Consider the following 18,378-nt stretch of genomic DNA (forward strand, 5'->3'; position numbering starts at 1 on the left):
AAATACCTTGCAATGCTGGCTACAAAAGTGCCGTGCAAATGCCTGTTCTCACGTTCTGGTGACATTGTAAATAAGAAGAGGCAGCATTATCTTCTGTAAACATAAACAAACTTGTTTGTCTTAGCAATTGGCTGAACAAGAAGTAGGACTGACTGGACTTGTAGGCTCTAAAGATTTACATTGTTTTTGTTTGAGTGCAGTTATGTAAGAAAAAAGTCTATATTTGTAAATTGCACTTTCACGACAAAGAGATTGCACTACAGTACTTGTATGAGGTGAACTGAAAAATTCTATTTCTTTTGTTTATCATTTTTACAGTGCAAATATTTGTAATCAAAAACAATATATACTTTGATTTCAGTTACAACACAGAATAGAATATATATGAAAATGGAGAAACATCCAAAATATTTAATAAATTTCAATTGGTATTCCATTACTTAACAGTGCGATTAAAACCGTGATTAATCACGATTAATTTTTTTTAGTTAATTGCTTGAGTTAACTGCCATTAATCAACAGCCCTAATTCAAAGCAACTAGAACTATTCTATTTATTCCTTAACTAGGTTTGTCTCAAAAGGTAAAAGCACCTTTAAAAGTAACCACCTAGAGAAAATCTATTCAGCATTTTCAGTGTTTAGTGATATGCCTAAAAGATAATGGGGTATAAAAAAAAGAGATGAAAAATCCATGCAGTCACAGACTCAGCATAGGTCAGAGCAGCTTCAGGGTTGCTTTAACTTATTCCTGGGTGCCTGTGGACCAGGGGATCATTCTTGCAGCCATAAATAGTCACATGCACAAGGACATTCCAGCCACGTTCCATTCTCCTAGCCATCTACACTGGGCACATTCCTGGGTGGTCAGATCCACTTGGTTTATGGCCTCCTTGCACCAGCAAAACAGCACAAAGAGCCTATACCACGGTGGTGAATTGCCCTATGCTTGAAAGTGCATCTCTTACTCAGGAGCTATTTGATGTCTCCAAGTTAATGAAACCAACACCGATACTGCTTTTCTTTATTTCATTTCTATTTTATGGCCATATGTGCCCTTTAAACCACAGCAGAGGCGAGTCTTACGTGCCAATTACGGGTAGTCCTTACTAACAGTGAGCCTGTTGCGGTACCAGATTATTTGCCAAACTAGTGGGAGGTGCTGCAGGCTAAGTTTAGATATGCTCTAGCTCACCCAGAAGGTATGGGCTTCATGCAGGAATTCTTGGTGAAATTCTACAGCCTGCATAGTGCAGACAGTCACACTAGATGATCATAATTAAGGTTAAGATTTAGTCATGGGTATTTTTAGTAAAAGTCATGGATAGGTCATGGGCAGTCCATGACTTGTACTATATACCCCTGACTAAATCTTGGGTGCTCCGGTGGGGGTGCTCCAGGTGCGCCACGGGTGCTCTGGGCCAGGGGATGGTGGCGCACACCCCAGGACCGCTGCTGGTGCTCGCAGAGTGGGAGGAGGGGCCGAGAATGCTGCTGCGGGCAGTGGCCTGAGACTACCCCAGCTGCAGCAGCAGGTGCAGCTCGCTTGGGGGCCACAAAAGCTGCTCAGGGCGGCCCTGGGGTCAGTCGCACTGGCCGCTGCAGAAGTCATGGAGGTCCCAGAAAGTCATGAAATCCATGACTTCCGTGACAGACTCACAGCCTTAATCATAATGGTCCCTTCCGGCCAGCGTGGATTTGATTTAAATCAAATTGATTTAAATCATTATTTAAATCACTAGTCAGGAAGATTCGATTTAATCATGGATTTCTACATAAAAGTGCATTCTTGTTGGTTGTTATGACCTTAATAAATAGTCTTCACAACTCAGAGATAGATGTAGGTTTCATTTTTAGAAGGTACACACTATGCATTTTTACAGTGATTTATTGAGAAAATTTTTCAGATTAGTTTTACAGCTATGTCAGAAAATGAATGATTGTTTGGTTATTTCATTTACCTAAAGTAATTGAAGCAGATATTTATGAAGTCATTTGGGAGATGAACTATCTCCAATTCAACAGGTTAATCATTAATATTTGGAGGATTTTCTTTCCGTGTTGTATTAGGAGGAGAACATCACCAGACAGACATTTAAATTGTTTTATTTAACTAAAACAACAACATTAAGTATTCTGGATTTTTTTCTTCAACAGCAAACATATAATATTTTAACAAAACAAAGCATATGAATTTTTGAATTTAGTTAAACATTCAAGTTTTTTAAAATCAGGTTTGCTTTTGTTAAAATTGTTTTTAACTAAAATAGTTAAATGAAATATATATATTTTTTAAAAACAAAAATTAAATCGACTTTGTCAGCCAGGTCAACATGAGAAACTTAAAATATTGGCTTCTTCAGCTAACTCCGTCATCTTCACCTTCATTTTCCTCTTTGTTCATAATCTGGAAAAGAAAAACAAGCTTTCCTGCTTTTTCAGGTCCCAAACGATTTCTCAATTTGGAATGAATTAGTCCAAAGGAAGAAAATATTCTTTCTACACCAGCAGAAGAAGCTACTGCTGTTTAAAGTGAGATTATCACTTCAACAGTCTCTGAATCCAAGTGCTGAAGTGACTTCCACCAGTTCACTGGTGTGACTTTCTTTAAAATATCATCAGCAAACATATATTTCTTGAATGGTTCTTATTACCAAACTGGGTCTCTTTTACAGCTTGTCCCTCCCTTCTCACATTTATCTCCAGACTTCTCCTCCTTGTCCAGATCTATTCTGCCCCAACAATCTTCTATTCATTGAACTTTTTGAAACCTTTCACTTTTAGAGAGAGGTACGGGATTGACTCTGTGTACACAAATTTGCAGAGGGACAACAGAGTTGAGGTCTGTTATTTCTCACCTCTCTCTATTTATTTATTTATTTAAAACATTTTTGCTGTTAATGGCCACGTTACCTCTGGAGACACAAATCCAAAGTTTGAGAATGGCAAAACTAAGCGTCTCTGATGGTATCTTCTAGACTGAGCGCTGAGTCCCATTGGGTAGATGGAAAGATTAACCTAAATAATCTCTACAGAAGCCTGTGGAACCCCATAACATTGGGTCCCTAATCCATGAACTATTGGAACTCATTTACAAAACTTTTCTTAAACATCACATGAATATATTGTCTCATACTATAGAATTAGAATTTATAATCCCTATTCCATTATAAGATATCTTTGAGCTCTAATGTATCTTAATTAAAACCATCTTTAGATAGGTTTTGTCCTCAAAAATCATTTTATCAAAAAAATTCAATTTAAATAAAATAAATCTGATGTTTTTTATTTATTTTTAAAAGTCATTGGTTTTTATCCACCGCTCTTCTGGCCTTAAAATCTGTGAATTGTCCACAACTGGCACCAATGAATAATCCTCTGAGCTGGAGGGTATATCTTTTTGTCCTGGCTCTGGCCAGTTGTATGTTTCCTAGGGAGTACATTTGTCTTCTGAAAGTTTTCTAACCAGGCTTTGATCTACATTAAGTCAATTCACCTTTCTTTTAGAGCAGTTCAGGATTTTCAGGTATGTGTATCTAGCTATCTGTTGTGCCTGTCTTTGTGTGTGCTCCCAGATACAGTAGAAAAACATGCAAATCTGTTTGAACACCTCTTTCTATACATCAGGTAATTAATGTCTACATTTGTATATAGAATTACACAATTTTATCTCTCTGATATGTTTTTTGTCTTGCTTTTAAAAGTGTTAAGTACTTATGTGGGTTGAATCTAGGAATTCCTTAGCGCAGTGTTTTCCAAACGTGAGACACCGCTTGTTCAGGGAAAGCCCCTGCCGGGCCGGGCCAGGCCAGTTTGTTTACCTGCCACATCTGCAGGTTCGGCCGATCGCAGCTCCCACTGGCCATGGTTCGCTGCTCCAGGCCAATGGAGGCTGCGGGAATTTGCGGCCGGTACATCCCTCAGCCCACGCCGCTTCCCGCAGCCCCCATTGGCCTGGAGCGGCAAACCACGGCCAGTGGGAGCTGCGATCGGCCGAACTTGCAGATGTGGCAGGTAAACAAACCGACCTGGCCTGCCAGGGGCTTTCCCTGAACAAGCGGCGGAACAAGTTTAGGAAACACTGCCTTAGCAGAAAGCCAAGCATAATCTGGTGAAAAGGAAAACAATAATACTGAGACACTTGTGGTAGGTTTCAGAGTAGCAGCCGTGTTAGTCTGTATTCGCAAAAAGGAAAGGAGTACTTGTGGCACCTTAGAGACTAACAAATTTATTTGAGCATAAGCTTTCGTGAGCTACAGCTCACTTCATCGGATGCATTCACTGAATTTTCCACTGAATGCATCCGATGAAGTGAGCTGTAGCTCACGAAAGCTTATGCTCAAATAAATTTGTTAGTCTCTAAGGTGCCACTTGTGGTAGGGTTTCTTTGCCAACATCCAGTCTATGATGGCATTTCTTTAAGAGCAGGGCTCTGTAGGTGGGAAGAATGGTGAACTTTCTTGCACCCTCCTCTCTTCCCCCGCACCCCCCCCTTTTTTTTTTTACCTATACTCTATTTCTGTTACACTTCTTCTTCCCACCCCACTCTCCCATTTCCCTTCCTCACCTGGCCCTGCTCCTTCCCTCAGTGGGATTATGGTGTCACTGTCTTGCGTTCCTGTTGTTTCTCCCTGTCTGTAGCTATCTTAATGACCTGGACCGTATAGCAGAACCTGCCTATCTGCCCACCCAACAAGATGTGCTTAGAGTTCGAGTCCCAACAACAGGGATCATTGAATATCCATTCGACTTACAAAGCGTCATTTTCAGGTAGAAAACAAGAAAAACCGCTTAATACATTTATTTTCGTTGTATGTTAGTTGTATAAAATGTCACATACTGGTAAAAAAAAAAAAAGTGTGTAAACATAAATTGATTCTGCACTTTAGTTATTTGTTTGATCATTTTGTTTCTTTGTTATTGTACACAAGTTGTTACCAATTGACTATAGGAAATAAGTAAAGAGATCAAGAGAGAGAGAGAAAATAAACCTGTGTATGTTTTAATTCAGTTCTTATGGTCATAGTGGAATAATTTGGAATTGATTTTTTTGAAAATATTTATAGCAATGTTTAATTACAAATTATATGTATATAAACATATATAAACCAAAATCAGTTGTGCATCTTCTTTTCCTATTTATTAGATGAAGCGCAAAGATAAACATAGAGGCTTGATTTTTAATGAATAGTTCACATATTTAAAGCTTACTTTTACTTCTACAAATAATTTTACCCACAGTTAATTTCAAGTGCAAATGCTGTCACTTAGAAATATAAAAACTTGATTGCACCTGCAATTTAAATATCTAAGTAAGAGCTTTTGGGCTGATAATTAATTGTGGGTGAAAAACTTTGCCTGAAAAAGGGAGATTGAGTTGAGGCTCTTTTTGAATTCAGGATGAGAATCAACTTAAACTTGAAAATGCTTATTTTATGTTATGTGCCCAAATTTTTTTAGCTCATGTTCATTGTTTTTCAGTAGGAATACTCAATACCTTATATGCATTTCACTACTTCATGAATACAGAATAATGGGGTGTTACAATTGCAAATTCAAAATGCAAAAAGAGGACATTTATGCTATCATACCAAATTTCAGTCTGTTATATGCTCACTCCATCATATTCTTCAAGTGACTGAAGTGTAATAGGAGTAGTATAATTTTTTTCTAATTATTTTTAACTGTAACACTGAATCATTTTTAAGCAGTTGATACTAAAGGAATGGATGAACCTCTATCCAAACACATACGAAGGACTAACTTGTGTTCTTGGCAGAAATGGAAAAATACACAAAACATCTTAAGCACTTTCAATAAAACATGTTTTTCAAATTTTATGTTGATTCTAAGTTTACGTATGTGTCACATGATCACCTATCCCATCCAAAAGATTAAATTTACTTCAGTTTAATGTTCATTTCACATGTATTTCTCACTAGATCATCAGTCCCCCAATATATATTTATTTGTTATCTTTTGAAAATTATTTGCTAGTTCCTCAAAATATATCTTGTAATTATATGGAAAAAATACAGAAACTATTTCAGTTACAAGCATTTTTACTTTGGCTACAAACTACTTTACCCTAGGCTCTGCATGCCTGTTTCTGCTAAATCTATGAGGCTGAGTCCTGCAGGCACTCCCCGAGTGTTGCTCAGAATTACTTCAAAGAGATTTCTGCATGCAGAGCACTTGAGAGGATGAAGCTTATAATTATTAAAATTTATAAGCCATGTCAGTCTTATAAAGGAAACATGGCAACCTGCCTCCCCCGCAACACATACACTGTTGATTTTTAAATATTAATGGAATGACTGCTAACAAAAAAGGGATTTTTTTTTTTTTTTGGTTTCCACCCAAATTGTTCATTACCTAAATTGCTGAATTTGATGCTCCGTAAGTGGATGTACATTGATTTTTATTAGGCTTTGTTTCCCCCTGGAATTGATGTGGATTTTGTTAACCTTGCAGAATGGTGGATGTAGGAGGCCAACGATCAGAAAGAAGAAAATGGATACATTGCTTTGAAAATGTCACATCTATCATGTTTCTAGTAGCCCTTAGTGAATATGATCAAGTACTTGTGGAGTCGGACAATGAGGTAAGCACTGACTGAAAGCACTCTCTTGAGCATTGCAATTGATTGAAACCTGAGCTCATGGTTTGGTGAACTATGGAGAGCTGTGTTTTTCACATGAGTATTTGGGAATTATGTAGGGGAGCCTGAAAATGAGTAGAACGAAAGAAATAATACTTAGTACTTACCAGTTCATCTCAAAGTAGCTAGCTGTTCTGTCATGGTCTATGAACAGATTGGTATGTCCAGTCCCAAATGTTTTCCATGTGGCTACCAGCAGTATCATACAACTACAGGTTACAAAAGCAACAGTAATGCAGAGATTAAAACGCTGATCTTCAAATGCTGTTATACAAATTGATCCCCTGTACAGATGATCTGTGGAGCCAAGCAGTTTTTTGCTGCCATAGAATCTAGTTGATTACAAAGAAATTATTTATGGTAGTTATTTGTGGAGGTAGAGTTTCCGATGGAGCCCTATGGGTAGGGTCTGTAAGGCTGGAGTGGTTACAAGGATCTTACATTTCAGACTATCTGGAATGCAGAATGAGATGCCTTGATGATGGCATTTGTTTTTGCAATTGTAAATCCAGATCCTAAAGTACTGGGAGAGGCTAACAGCTTCATTTCAGTATTTCTCAGCATAGCCTTTACACTGGGTTATATTTTCTCTTGCAGCTGTTGAGAAATAGCAAAAGAAGAAAATGGTGTATTACAAATAGCGTTGGCAGAATTAGCTTTTTATGATTTTGACAGATAATATCAATGTTTATTTTTCAGCACTTTGTTCTATTATTATCTATTTTAATTTTCAGAGTTGCAGGAAATTATGGGGGGCAGAGAAAATAATTATTTTATGCCAGTAAATGTTGAGATTGAAAAATTAAAACTTTATAACCATTAAAACACAAATTGTTAACATCACATGTCAAAATATTAGGGCTGTTGATTAATAGCACTTAACTCATGCGATTAACTCAAAAAAAATTAATCGCAATTTAAAAAAATTAATCGCAGTTTTAGTCGTACTGCTAAACAATATAATATCAAATTGAAATTTATTACATATTTTGGATGTTTTTCTACATTTTCATATACATATTCATGTATATTGTATTCTGTGTTGTAATTGAAATCAAAGTGTATATTTTTATTACAAATATTTGCACTGTAAAAATGATAAATAAAAGAAATAGTATTTTTTAATTCACCTCATACAAGCTTTTTGTGCAATTTCTTTGCTGTGAAAGTGCAATTTACAAATGTAGATTTTTTTTTGTTACATAACTACACTCAAAACCAAAACAATGTAAAACTTTAGAGCCTACAAGTCCACTCACTCCTACTTCTAACACTAAACTGGGAGGAGTGGTAGATATGCTGGAGGGTAGGGATAGGATACAGAGGGACCTAGACAAATTGGAGGATTGGGCCAAAAGAAATCTGATGAGGTTCAACAAGGACAAGTGCAGAGTCCTGCACTTAGGACGGAAGAATCCAATGCACCGCTACAGACTAGGGACCGAATGGCTAGGCAGCAGTTCTGCAGAGAAGGACCTAGGGGTGACAGTGGATAAGAAGCTGGATATGAGTCAACAGTGTGCCCTTGTTGCCAAGAAGGCCAATAGCATTTTGGGGTGTATAAGTAGGGGCATAGCGAGCAGATCGAGGGACGTGATCGTTCCCCTCTATTCGACATTGGTGAGGCCTCATCTGGAGTACTGTGTCCAGTTTTGGGCCCCACACTACAAGAAGGATGTGGAGAAATTGGAGAGAGTCCAGCGAAGGGCAACAAAAATGATTAGGGGTCTAGAACACATGACTTATGAGGAGAGGCTGAGGGAACTGGGATTGTTTAGTCTACTGAAGAGAAGAATGAGTGGGGATTTGATATCTGCTTTCAACTACCTGAAAGGGGGTTCCAGAGAGGATGGATCTAGATTGTTCTCAGTGATAGCTGATGATAGAACAAGGAGTAATGGTCTCAAGTTGCAGTGGGGGAGGTTTAGGTTGGATATTAGGAAAAACTTTTTCACTAAGAGAGTGGTGAAACACTGGGAGTTACCTAGGGAGGTGGTGGAATCCCCTTCCTTAGAAGTTTTTAAGGTCAGGCTTGACAAAGCCCTGGCTGGGATGATTTAGTTGGGATTGGTCTTGCTCTGGGCAGGGGGTTGGACTAGATGGCCTCCAGAGGTCCCTTCCAACTCTGTTATTCTATGATTCTCTGATTCATGTTCAGCTAATGACAAACAAGTTTGTTTACATTTACAGGAGATAATGCTGCCCTCTTCTTATTTACAATGTCACCAGAAAGTGAGAACAGGCATTTGCATGGCACTTTTGTAGCCAGCATTGCAAGGTATTTACGTGCCAGTTATGTGAACATTCATATGCCCCTTCATGCTTCAGCCACCATTCCAGAGGACATTCTTCCATGCTGATGGCGCTTGTTAAAAAAATAATGCGTTAATTAAATTTGTGACTGAACTCCTTGGGGGAGAAGTGTATGTCCCCTGCTCTGTTTTACCTGCATTCTGCCATATATTTCACGTTACAGCAGTTTTGGATGATGACCCAGCACATGTTGTTCATTTTAAGAACACTTTCACTGCAGAGTTGACAAAACGCAAAGAAGGTACCAATGTGAGATTTCTAAAGATAGCTACAGCACTGGACCCAAGATTTAAGAATCTGAAGTGCTTTCCAAAATCTGAGAGGGACGAGCTGTGGAGCATGCTTTCAGAAGTCTTATAAGAGCAACACTTGGATGCAGAAACTACAGAACCCGAACCACCAAAAAAGAAAATCAACTTTCTGTTGGTGGCATCTGATTCAGATAATGAAAATAACATGCATTGGTCCGCTCTGCTTTAGATTGTTACCGAGCAGAACCTGTCATCAGCATGGACGCATATATTCTGGAATGGTGATTGAAGCATCAAGGGACGTATGACTCTTTAGCACATCTGGCACATAAATATCTTGCAACGCCAGCTGCAACAGTGCCATGAGAACGCCTGTTCTCACTTTCAGGTGACATTGTACACAAGAAGCGGGCAGCATTATCTCCTGGAAATGTAAACAAACATGTTTGTCTGAGCGACTGGCTGAAAAAGAAATAGGACTAAGTGCTCTAAAATTAGGAAGTAGGACTTGCAGGCTCTAAAATTTTACAATGTTTTATTTTTGAATGCAGGTTTAGTTTTTTTTCATAATTCTACATTTGTAAGTTCAACTTTCATGATAAAGAGATTTCACAACAGTATTTGTATTAGGTGAATTGAAAAATACTATTTTTTTTACAGTGCAAATACTTGTAATCAAAAAGAAATATGAAGTGATTACTGTACACTTTGTATTCTGTGTTGTAATTGAAATAAATATATTTGAAAATATTAAAAAAAAATCAAAAATATTTTAAATGAATGGCATTCTATTATTAACAACGCGATTAATCATGATTAATTTTTTAATCACTTGCCAGCCCTACAAAATATATAAACTAAATATCCTTAAATCAAGCAGCATTTTTCTTTCTTTATCTTTCGGTTAATTTCAATTATTATCAATAGAAAAATGTTTTTGTTGGTTCACGTTTCTATGGTGAAATCAAAGTTTACCAACATTTCCCATAAAAATCCAATCCTTCCAAGCCTAATTATAAAGGATGGAATCAGCAGTCAAAACACACCAATAGTTAATTTAACAGTTACCACATATATTAGCTGCACTTTGTGACAATTTTTCAGGGTAATAAGATAATTTAACATTTGGAAATATTTCCTTTTTTTAAAAAACAGAAACTGTTTCAGTTACCCTTCAAAACCTAACAGGGTGTGCCAAATCTGTGCTAGCCAGTCTTTTTCATTTAGTAACATTAAATGAATCAGCATAATATTTACATGATTGCATAGACGTAAGTTACATCACTTCAGAAAATGATAGATATAGCAAAATAAGTCTGGTATCCCCACAGACTCCCATTACTTGACTCTTTTTCAGTGTTAGTTCTTAATAAAGTCCAGTTTCAAGAGTTGAGCAAGAGCTTGTAGATTTGCCCTTTTGTTTTTTTTTAGAAAAAACTCCTGTTACATCAGCCAGCTAAAAGTACAACCCTAATAAAACAGAGGTCTTTCAATTTTATCGCTTTGGTATGCACTCAGACATTTAATTAACACATATTGAATGCTGCGTTGTCGCCTGATCTCAAAAAAGATATATATTGGAATTGGAAAAAGTTCAGAAAAGGGCAACAAAAATCATTAGGGGTATGGAACAGCTTCCATATGAGGAGAGATTAATAAGACAGGGGCTTTTCAGCTTGGAAAAAAGACGACTATGGGGGGATATGATAGAGATCTATACAATCATGACTGGTGTGGAGAAAGTAAATAAGGAAGTGTTATTTACTCCTTCTTATAACACGAGAATTAGGGGGTCACCAAATGAAATTAATAGGCAGCAGGTTTAAAATAAACAAAAGGAAGTATTTCTTCACACAACATGCAATCAACTTGTAGAACTCTTTGCCAGAAGATGTTGTGAAGTTCAAGACTATAACAGGGTTCAAAAGAGAACTAGATAAGTTCATGAAGGATAGGTCCATCAATAGCTATTAGCCAGAATGGGCAAGAATGGTGTCCCTAGCCTCTGTTTGTCAGAAGCTTGGAATGGGCAACAAGGGATGGATCACTTGATGATTACCTGTTCTGTTGATTCCCTCTGAAGCATCTGGCATTGGCCACTGTTGGAAGACAGGATACTAGGCTAGATGGACTTTTGGTCTGACCCAGTATGGCGGTTCTTATGTTCACAAAATGTTCATATCTGTGAAGGACTGGAATAGACTGACGTACTACAGGAGATACATCTTTTTATTCTGTTTATGATCAGAGTTTGTATTCCTTTAACTGGGCTTCACATCAGCATGTTATTTTATTTTACAAAACATGTGCATTATAGTAATTATTTTTATCAGTGTAATGCTCTAAGTTAGACTGCTGTACAAGCAATATTTTGCTTTCACCAAAGCCCAAATGTGGGACAAAGAGCCAAAATTAAGGGCACAATAAAAATAATACTACAGAAAGCTTAAACCTATCAACAGAACAGGTAATCGTCACCTCATTTCAGAGGACGCACACAGCACCCTACACACTTCTCAAAACCATGATAAGCTCTTAACATGTGGCATAAATGGTGCTTATTACATATGTAGGCTCTGAGCCCAAAATATGTTGGGTTAATCTCTTTATTATAGATGACATTTTTTTTAAAACCTCACTTTCACGATCCTGTATTTGTGATAGAAATAATTTAATGTGTTAACATTCAGATAATACCAGGTTTAATGTTGGATTATGGTACATAGGTTCTAAACTAAGGACCATCCTTCACAGTGAGGGCTATTCATAATGCATGAAAGCCTCTGTCTTCAGAGAACAAAGCATGATTGAAGTTAGTTTGGGCAGTAGAGGGAGGCTGCATGTAAAGTCTGTTATGTTAATTGTAGTGAGGGTCATATGTAGAGTGTATTTCTGATCTAGTTTATGTGCAGTAATATATAATATTGCATTCACAGTTAATTACTAAGAAAAAAAATCTTAAAATGAGTTGACACATTTTCATATTGGCCTGCCTTATGTTAGCTTGGTCTGATAACTAAGGATATTGAACAGGTTCAGATAAAACAAGAGTCAACAAAAACCTGGCCCTTTACTCAAACCAAGCCTAAAATGTTTCTGAGTTATGAAAATGTTTGTTTATCTTTTGGTTTCTGTTTCTTCTCTGCATTGTCCTCTTGCAGCCATGGACTAGAACAGAGGTGGGCAAATTATGTGGGCACATCCAGCCCACGGGACCCTCCTGCCCGACCCCTGAGTTCCTGGCCCGGGAGGCTAGCCCCCAGCCCCTCCCCCGCTGTTCCCCCTCCTCCACAGCCTCATCACGCATGCTGCCGGTGTAGTGTATTAAACTGCTCCGGGTAGGAATGTGCTACTGGTAGCAGTTACGGAGAGCAATTTACTACACTACACCGGCGCAGCGCTCTGGGCGGCACGGCTGTAGCGCCACCAGCCACCAGTGCTCTGTGCTGCACGGTAAGTGGGCAGGGAGCGGGGCGCGGGGGGGAGGGGTTGGATAGAGGGCAGGGGAGTTCGGGGTGCTGGTCAGGGGGTGGGGGTGTGGATGGGGGCGGGCAGTCAGAGGGCAGGGAACGGGGGGGTTGAATGGGGCTGTGGGGGGCAGTCAGGGGCAGGGGTTCCAGGGGCGGTCAGGGGACAGGGAGTGGGGGAGGGTGGATGGGGCAGGAGTCCCGGGGAGGGCCGTCAGGGGCCGAGAAGCAAGGGGGGCGGATGGGGGCAGGGGCACAGCCTCCCCTAAATGGCCCTCCATACAATTTCCAAAACCCGATGTGGCCCTCAAGCCAAAAAGTTTGCCCGCCCCTGGACTAGAAACTGACATATCAAGAGGGAGCTATTCTCAAAGCATTTTCATGACAGAGTTGAAACGAGAAAGCACTGGAAATCACATAGGGAAAAGCAAATTATGACAGATATACAGCCTGATTTCCAGAATACTCTTCGTATTAAACATCTGAAACTTTTGAATGGCTGTCCAAACTGAATTTCACAACTTTTTGAGATTTGCTCCTCACCACTATATGTTTATTCCCTTAAATGCAAATGGAAAGTTGAAGCTGTTTAACACAAACTGATGATAAATGCTGATTGACCGTGCGTAGCTGGAGACTAACACGCAGAACCAGCTTAAAGCTGGCATTCCCTGAAACGGACTTCCTCTCCAGGAATAACTGCACAAAAAAGAAGATGCCGTCCTCACTTGAAGAGGGATCTGGTTCATTCACAAGGTTGTTGTACTCCCAGAGGAAGTACAGAAGGGGGAGTACTCCCATAGAGAATGAAAATTTAGGTTCAGAGGACTAAGGGCATTCTATCTAGACCTGTTGTTCCTGAATATTTCTCCTTTGCATCCTATCCTCATCAGACAGGATTACACCATCGCTGTAGTATCAGGGACAGACCAAGAAAGAGACCACTTTCCTGTTCCAATAGGCAGAGAAAAGGCTACAGAAATCTCTGTACTCCCTTCATTTTTTGGGTTGCTGTAGTCTCCGAGCAAACTGGACTCCCATTTTGAATTTAGGGTACAGAGCCTCAGAAGGTGTACATTAGCATAGCACTATTGACCTCAGTGACACTGTGCTGATTTACACCAGCTGAAGGTACCTCACTTTAGGTATCTAAGTTTGAAACTTTTGTCCTGTGTTTTAAAAGGCAATTTCATGCCCGAGGCCTCTAATTAAATCATCATTTCCCCTGTGGAACCTTCAGCCTAATCCACAGAGCCTTCTGTCAAGGTTACCTTTGAGTCAGTACGCTATAATCCTCTGCATTAACTAAGATAGAGTTTGTTATGGATACCACTTCAGTCCATAGAATAGGGGTGGCTTGTTGCTTTAGTCTGCATCCCTCTCTAGCTATTCTCACCCTAATTTTCTCTCAAAGCCTTCTGTGGAGATCTCCTTCCTCAGCTATGCCCCAAACCTCTGGCTAGGTATGAAGTTCTATGGAATTCTTGAGATGTCCAAATGACTGTCAAAATTTACCTTTCCAGAAAGAGGGGTTTAGGAAATCTAGGTCACTATTCTTCCTTCGAGGGGTTTTGGGAGGAAGTATTATCCTCTAAAGATGTCCTGTCCTGATGGATCAGGTGCTGCATCAAACTCTTATATTAGCTAGATTGGGGCGGGCAAACTTTTTGGCCTGAGGGCCACATCGGGTTTCTGAAATTGTATGGAAGGCTGGTTAGGGGAGGCTGGGCTTCCCCAAACAGCCAGGCATGGCCTGGACCCCATCCCCTATCTGACCTCCACTGCTTCTTGCCGCCTGACAGCCCCCCCAGTACTCCTGCTCCATCCAACCCCCCTGTTTCCTGATGGCCCCCTGGGGACCCCTGCCCCATCCACCCTCCGCTCTCTGTCCCCTGACCGCCCCCGGACCCCCTGCCCCTAACTGCCTCCCGCCACCCTATCCAACTCCCCTCTCCTTCCTGACTGCCCCCCTGGTGCCCCTACCCCATCCAACCACCTTGTTCCCTGCCCTCTGACTGCCCTGACTCCTATCCACATCCCCGCTCCCTGACTATCACCCCAAACTCCCCTGCCCTCTATCCAACCCCCGCACTCCCTGCCTCCTTACCGCGCTGCCTGGAGCACTGGTGGCTGGTGGCGCAGCTGCATCAGGACAGGCAGCTGCGCGGCTCCAGGAGCTCGCTGCCCTGCCGCCTAGAGCATTGCGCCGGCGACGCAGTGAGCTGAGGCTGCGGGGGTGGGGAACAGTGGGGGAGGGCCCAGGGACTAGCCTCCCAGGCAAGGAGCTCAGGGGCCAGGCAGGACAGTCCCATGGGCCGTAGTTTGCCCATCTCTGAGCTAGATCAAGCAGCTCTCTGAATCTGCATGGCTCCCTGGTTAGAGCACTCATTACTTCTCCAGCTGACCGAGGGATAGTTTCCGCAGAGGAATTGTGAAGACCCCCCACAACGTTGTGCTCCATTCATGTCAGCTGAGAGGAGAAGCAATCCTTATGTGATATGCGCTGAGAGGAGAATAGTCTGGTTCACCTTCCAAGTATCCTCGTACCTCCTCTTTTCTTTCTCACACGTCTGCTTCCACTTCTGCCTAATCCCTTTTTGGCTACTTTCACTCCTGCCTTTTCCAGGCAGACCCGTTCTGTACTGGCACCAGCCACATCTCAGAAAAACAAATTTCTCTTGACTGCTAATTTTTTGCTAGAGGTTGCAATTCCTGGAGAGAAACCCACAAAAGTATCTGGAAAATGTGGAGTTTAAGCTGAGAGTCGGATTTTCAGGAGTGCCGACATGATTTAGGAGCACTACTCCCATTAACAATTAATGGGACTTGCGCTCCTAAATCTTCCCTATAGGGACTAAGTATAGGGAATATTGTGTAGACTAACCTATTTGTGCTTTGGAAATTCTTATCTGGGAAATGCTGCTGGAGGTTCAGGAGGAAATGTGTGCATTAGAAAACTTGAAGCAGACAAGGAGGGTGCATCTATTGTCTGTACTCATGTTGCCACGTCATGGAAATTAATTGTACATAAGAGAAACAAAAGGCTCTTGGGAAGCAGTTTTGCCAAAAATTTGATTTGAAGTAAAAAATCTTTGTTTGTTAATGTCAGTATGTTGCTGTAGGAAGGTTTGGCTTTTGCAAATACTGTTCTTGTCATTGAGCAGTAAATTTTCAGCATAGACCAGAGGGGTTTTAGCCAGACAGCACGTGTGTACCACATTGAATATTTACTTTTCAGTCTGAAATATTTCTTGTCAATTTTCATTCATGTCTCAAAATACCTTTGATTTCAACTTCAGCGAAGCTGAGTGATGTAACTGAAAATGTTTTTTCATTCTGATTGGAAACTAGTCACTGTAAGCAAAAACATCTCTTGATCCCCACAGTTATAATAACTTCTAGTCTTGAATTTATTTCCAGCCTTGATTTTTGTGTAATAATACTTTATTTATAAAACTTCCAACTTTTCAAAGTTTCTCTTTAAAAACATCTTATGGAGGTAAAAAGCTGCAAAATTCTTAGGTGTCCTGAAGACTGGTCCGCCTCTGTCCACCTAAAGTATTTACGATTCACATTAACACCAATGAAAATAAACTTCTGAAACTTTTTGTTTTTCACTTTGAAATCTGATGTTCATAACTTTAGTTCAAAGCAGGCTTTCTGGGTCCAACTTCTGTATTCTGTGCATATATGTGTATTCTGACAGCCTTCGGCCTGTATTCTTGCAGATCTGGAACTAATTCAGTATGGCTTAGAACTAAACACCAGTTTGGGTGAGCTTAGTTTTGCCCTTCAGTGAGCTGCACTTTCTCTCACCCACGCTGACGCTATTATATGGATAGATGTTAGTGAGATATCAAAGTGCTGCTCCATTCACCCCCACCCCCCGGCTTTCCCCAACATTCCAGTCCTGGCGAGTGTAGGAGAAGAGTGTATTTATCTCACATCAGTAAAATGTAGTTTGCTTGAATGTGGATGTGGGGACAATAAGCATTCCTGTCGCATGGCACTCTCCTAACATTAAACAAAGTAGTAAGAAGTGTACAATGTTTGTTCCTCATTTTAATTCGAAGTCTATGGTGATGTTTTGCAATGAGGACCTCTTTATATAATCCTGCCAATGCCTCTGCAGTTGCAGAGATGTCCAGACACAGCTTGAATTGAGGATTGAGTGGTGGAGCCAGCACAATGGACACACATTCTTTGCTGACCGCTGAGCCCAGCTCCGTGAAGCTCCCTGTGCACAGGTGACCGTTGGCATTGGAGCTGAGGAAGGAGCATGACGAGGCCATTTTTCACCATGGAGGGTGGCACGGGAGATGCAGGAGTTACTTCATCCTCAGGCTGGCTTGTTGGGATGGATTCTGTCCCACTCATGGAGAAGTTCAGTACACAGCCAAGCCAAAAAATAATGGGGAATAACCGGCTAGGCAGCAATGTTGCTGAAAAGGATGTGGGGCTTATCATGGATCACAAATGGAATGTGAGCCAGCAATGTGATGCAGTTGTGAAAAAGGCTAATCTAAATCTGCCATGCATTAAGAAGGAGTGTCTTATGTAAGACCCGGGAGGTAATTGTCCCACTCCACTTGGCACTGTTGAGCCTTCAGCTGGAGTATTGTGTCCAGTTTTGGGTGCCACGCTTTAAGAAAGATGTGGACAAAGTAGAGAGAGTCCAGAGAAGAGCAACAAACACGATAAAAGATTTAGAAAACCTGACCTATGAGGAAAGGTGAAAAAACTGGGTATGTTTGGTCATGAGAAAAAACAGTCTTCAGATTTGTTAAGGAGTGTTACAAAAAGGACAGCAATCAGTTGTTCTCCATGTCCACCGAAGATAGGACAAAAAGTAATTAGCTTAATCTTCAGCAAGGGAGATTTAGGTTAGATATTAGGGAAAAGGTTCTAACTATATGGATAGTTAAATATTGGAATACGCTCCCAAGGGAGGTTGTGGAATCTCTGTCACTGGAGGTAATAACATAAGAATGGCCATACTGGGTCAGACCAGTGGTCCATTTGGCCCAGTTTACTGTCTTCTGACAACGGCCAGTGTCAGGTGCTACAGAAGGAATGAACAGAATAGGGGAGTTATCTAGTGATCCATTCCCTGTGGTCCAGTCCCAGCATCTGGCAGTCAGAGGCTTAGGGACACCCAGGGCATAGGGTTTCAGCCCTGACTATCTTGGCTAATAGCCATTGAAGGAGCTATCCTCCAGGAACTTATCTAATGCTTTTTTGAACCCAGTTATACTTTTGGCCTTCACAGCATCCCCTGGATTTTAAGAACAGGTTAGACAAACACCGGTCAGGGGTGGTCAAGATATACTGTGTCCTAACTCAGTGCAGGGAAGGGGGCTTGACTAGATGACCTCTCAAAGTCCCATTCAGCCCTACATCTCTGTGATTCTATGTTTCTAAGAAGACAAGATTCAGAATTTGTTAAAAGATAAAACCTGTTAAAAGATAAAATAGATTTGTGTAACTTAAGTGTGCCACAAAGCCATTAAACAAAGGAAATCCTGTATACTTTAAACTAGAGATTGGGACAGGTGTGTTAGCACAGATCTAAATAATACACTGTTGAGATGTTAAAAGTAACCTTGGTTTGTTTTTAATGTATATGTTATTGATTTGCCCCCCACACCTCAAAAATAAGGGAAGAGAAAAAAAGAACAAAAAAGTAAA

General features: G+C 40.5%; 1 protein-coding gene across 1 annotated transcript in view; it reads left to right on the forward strand.

Moving 5' to 3' along the window:
• Positions 1–18,378, forward strand: part of LOC140911645 (guanine nucleotide-binding protein G(q) subunit alpha) — a 230,984-nt gene that overhangs the window by 168,221 nt on the left and 44,385 nt on the right. Inside the window, exons 4-5 of the mRNA XM_073345099.2 lie at positions 4,640–4,768; positions 6,473–6,602. Coding sequence (XP_073201200.1) covers positions 4,640–4,768; positions 6,473–6,602 — 259 coding nt within the window. The remainder of the gene's footprint in view (positions 1–4,639; positions 4,769–6,472; positions 6,603–18,378) is intronic.

This window comes from Lepidochelys kempii, chromosome 5 (assembly GCF_965140285.1).
Source record: "Lepidochelys kempii isolate rLepKem1 chromosome 5, rLepKem1.hap1, whole genome shotgun sequence".
In the NCBI taxonomy this organism is placed as follows: Eukaryota; Metazoa; Chordata; order Testudines; family Cheloniidae; genus Lepidochelys; species Lepidochelys kempii.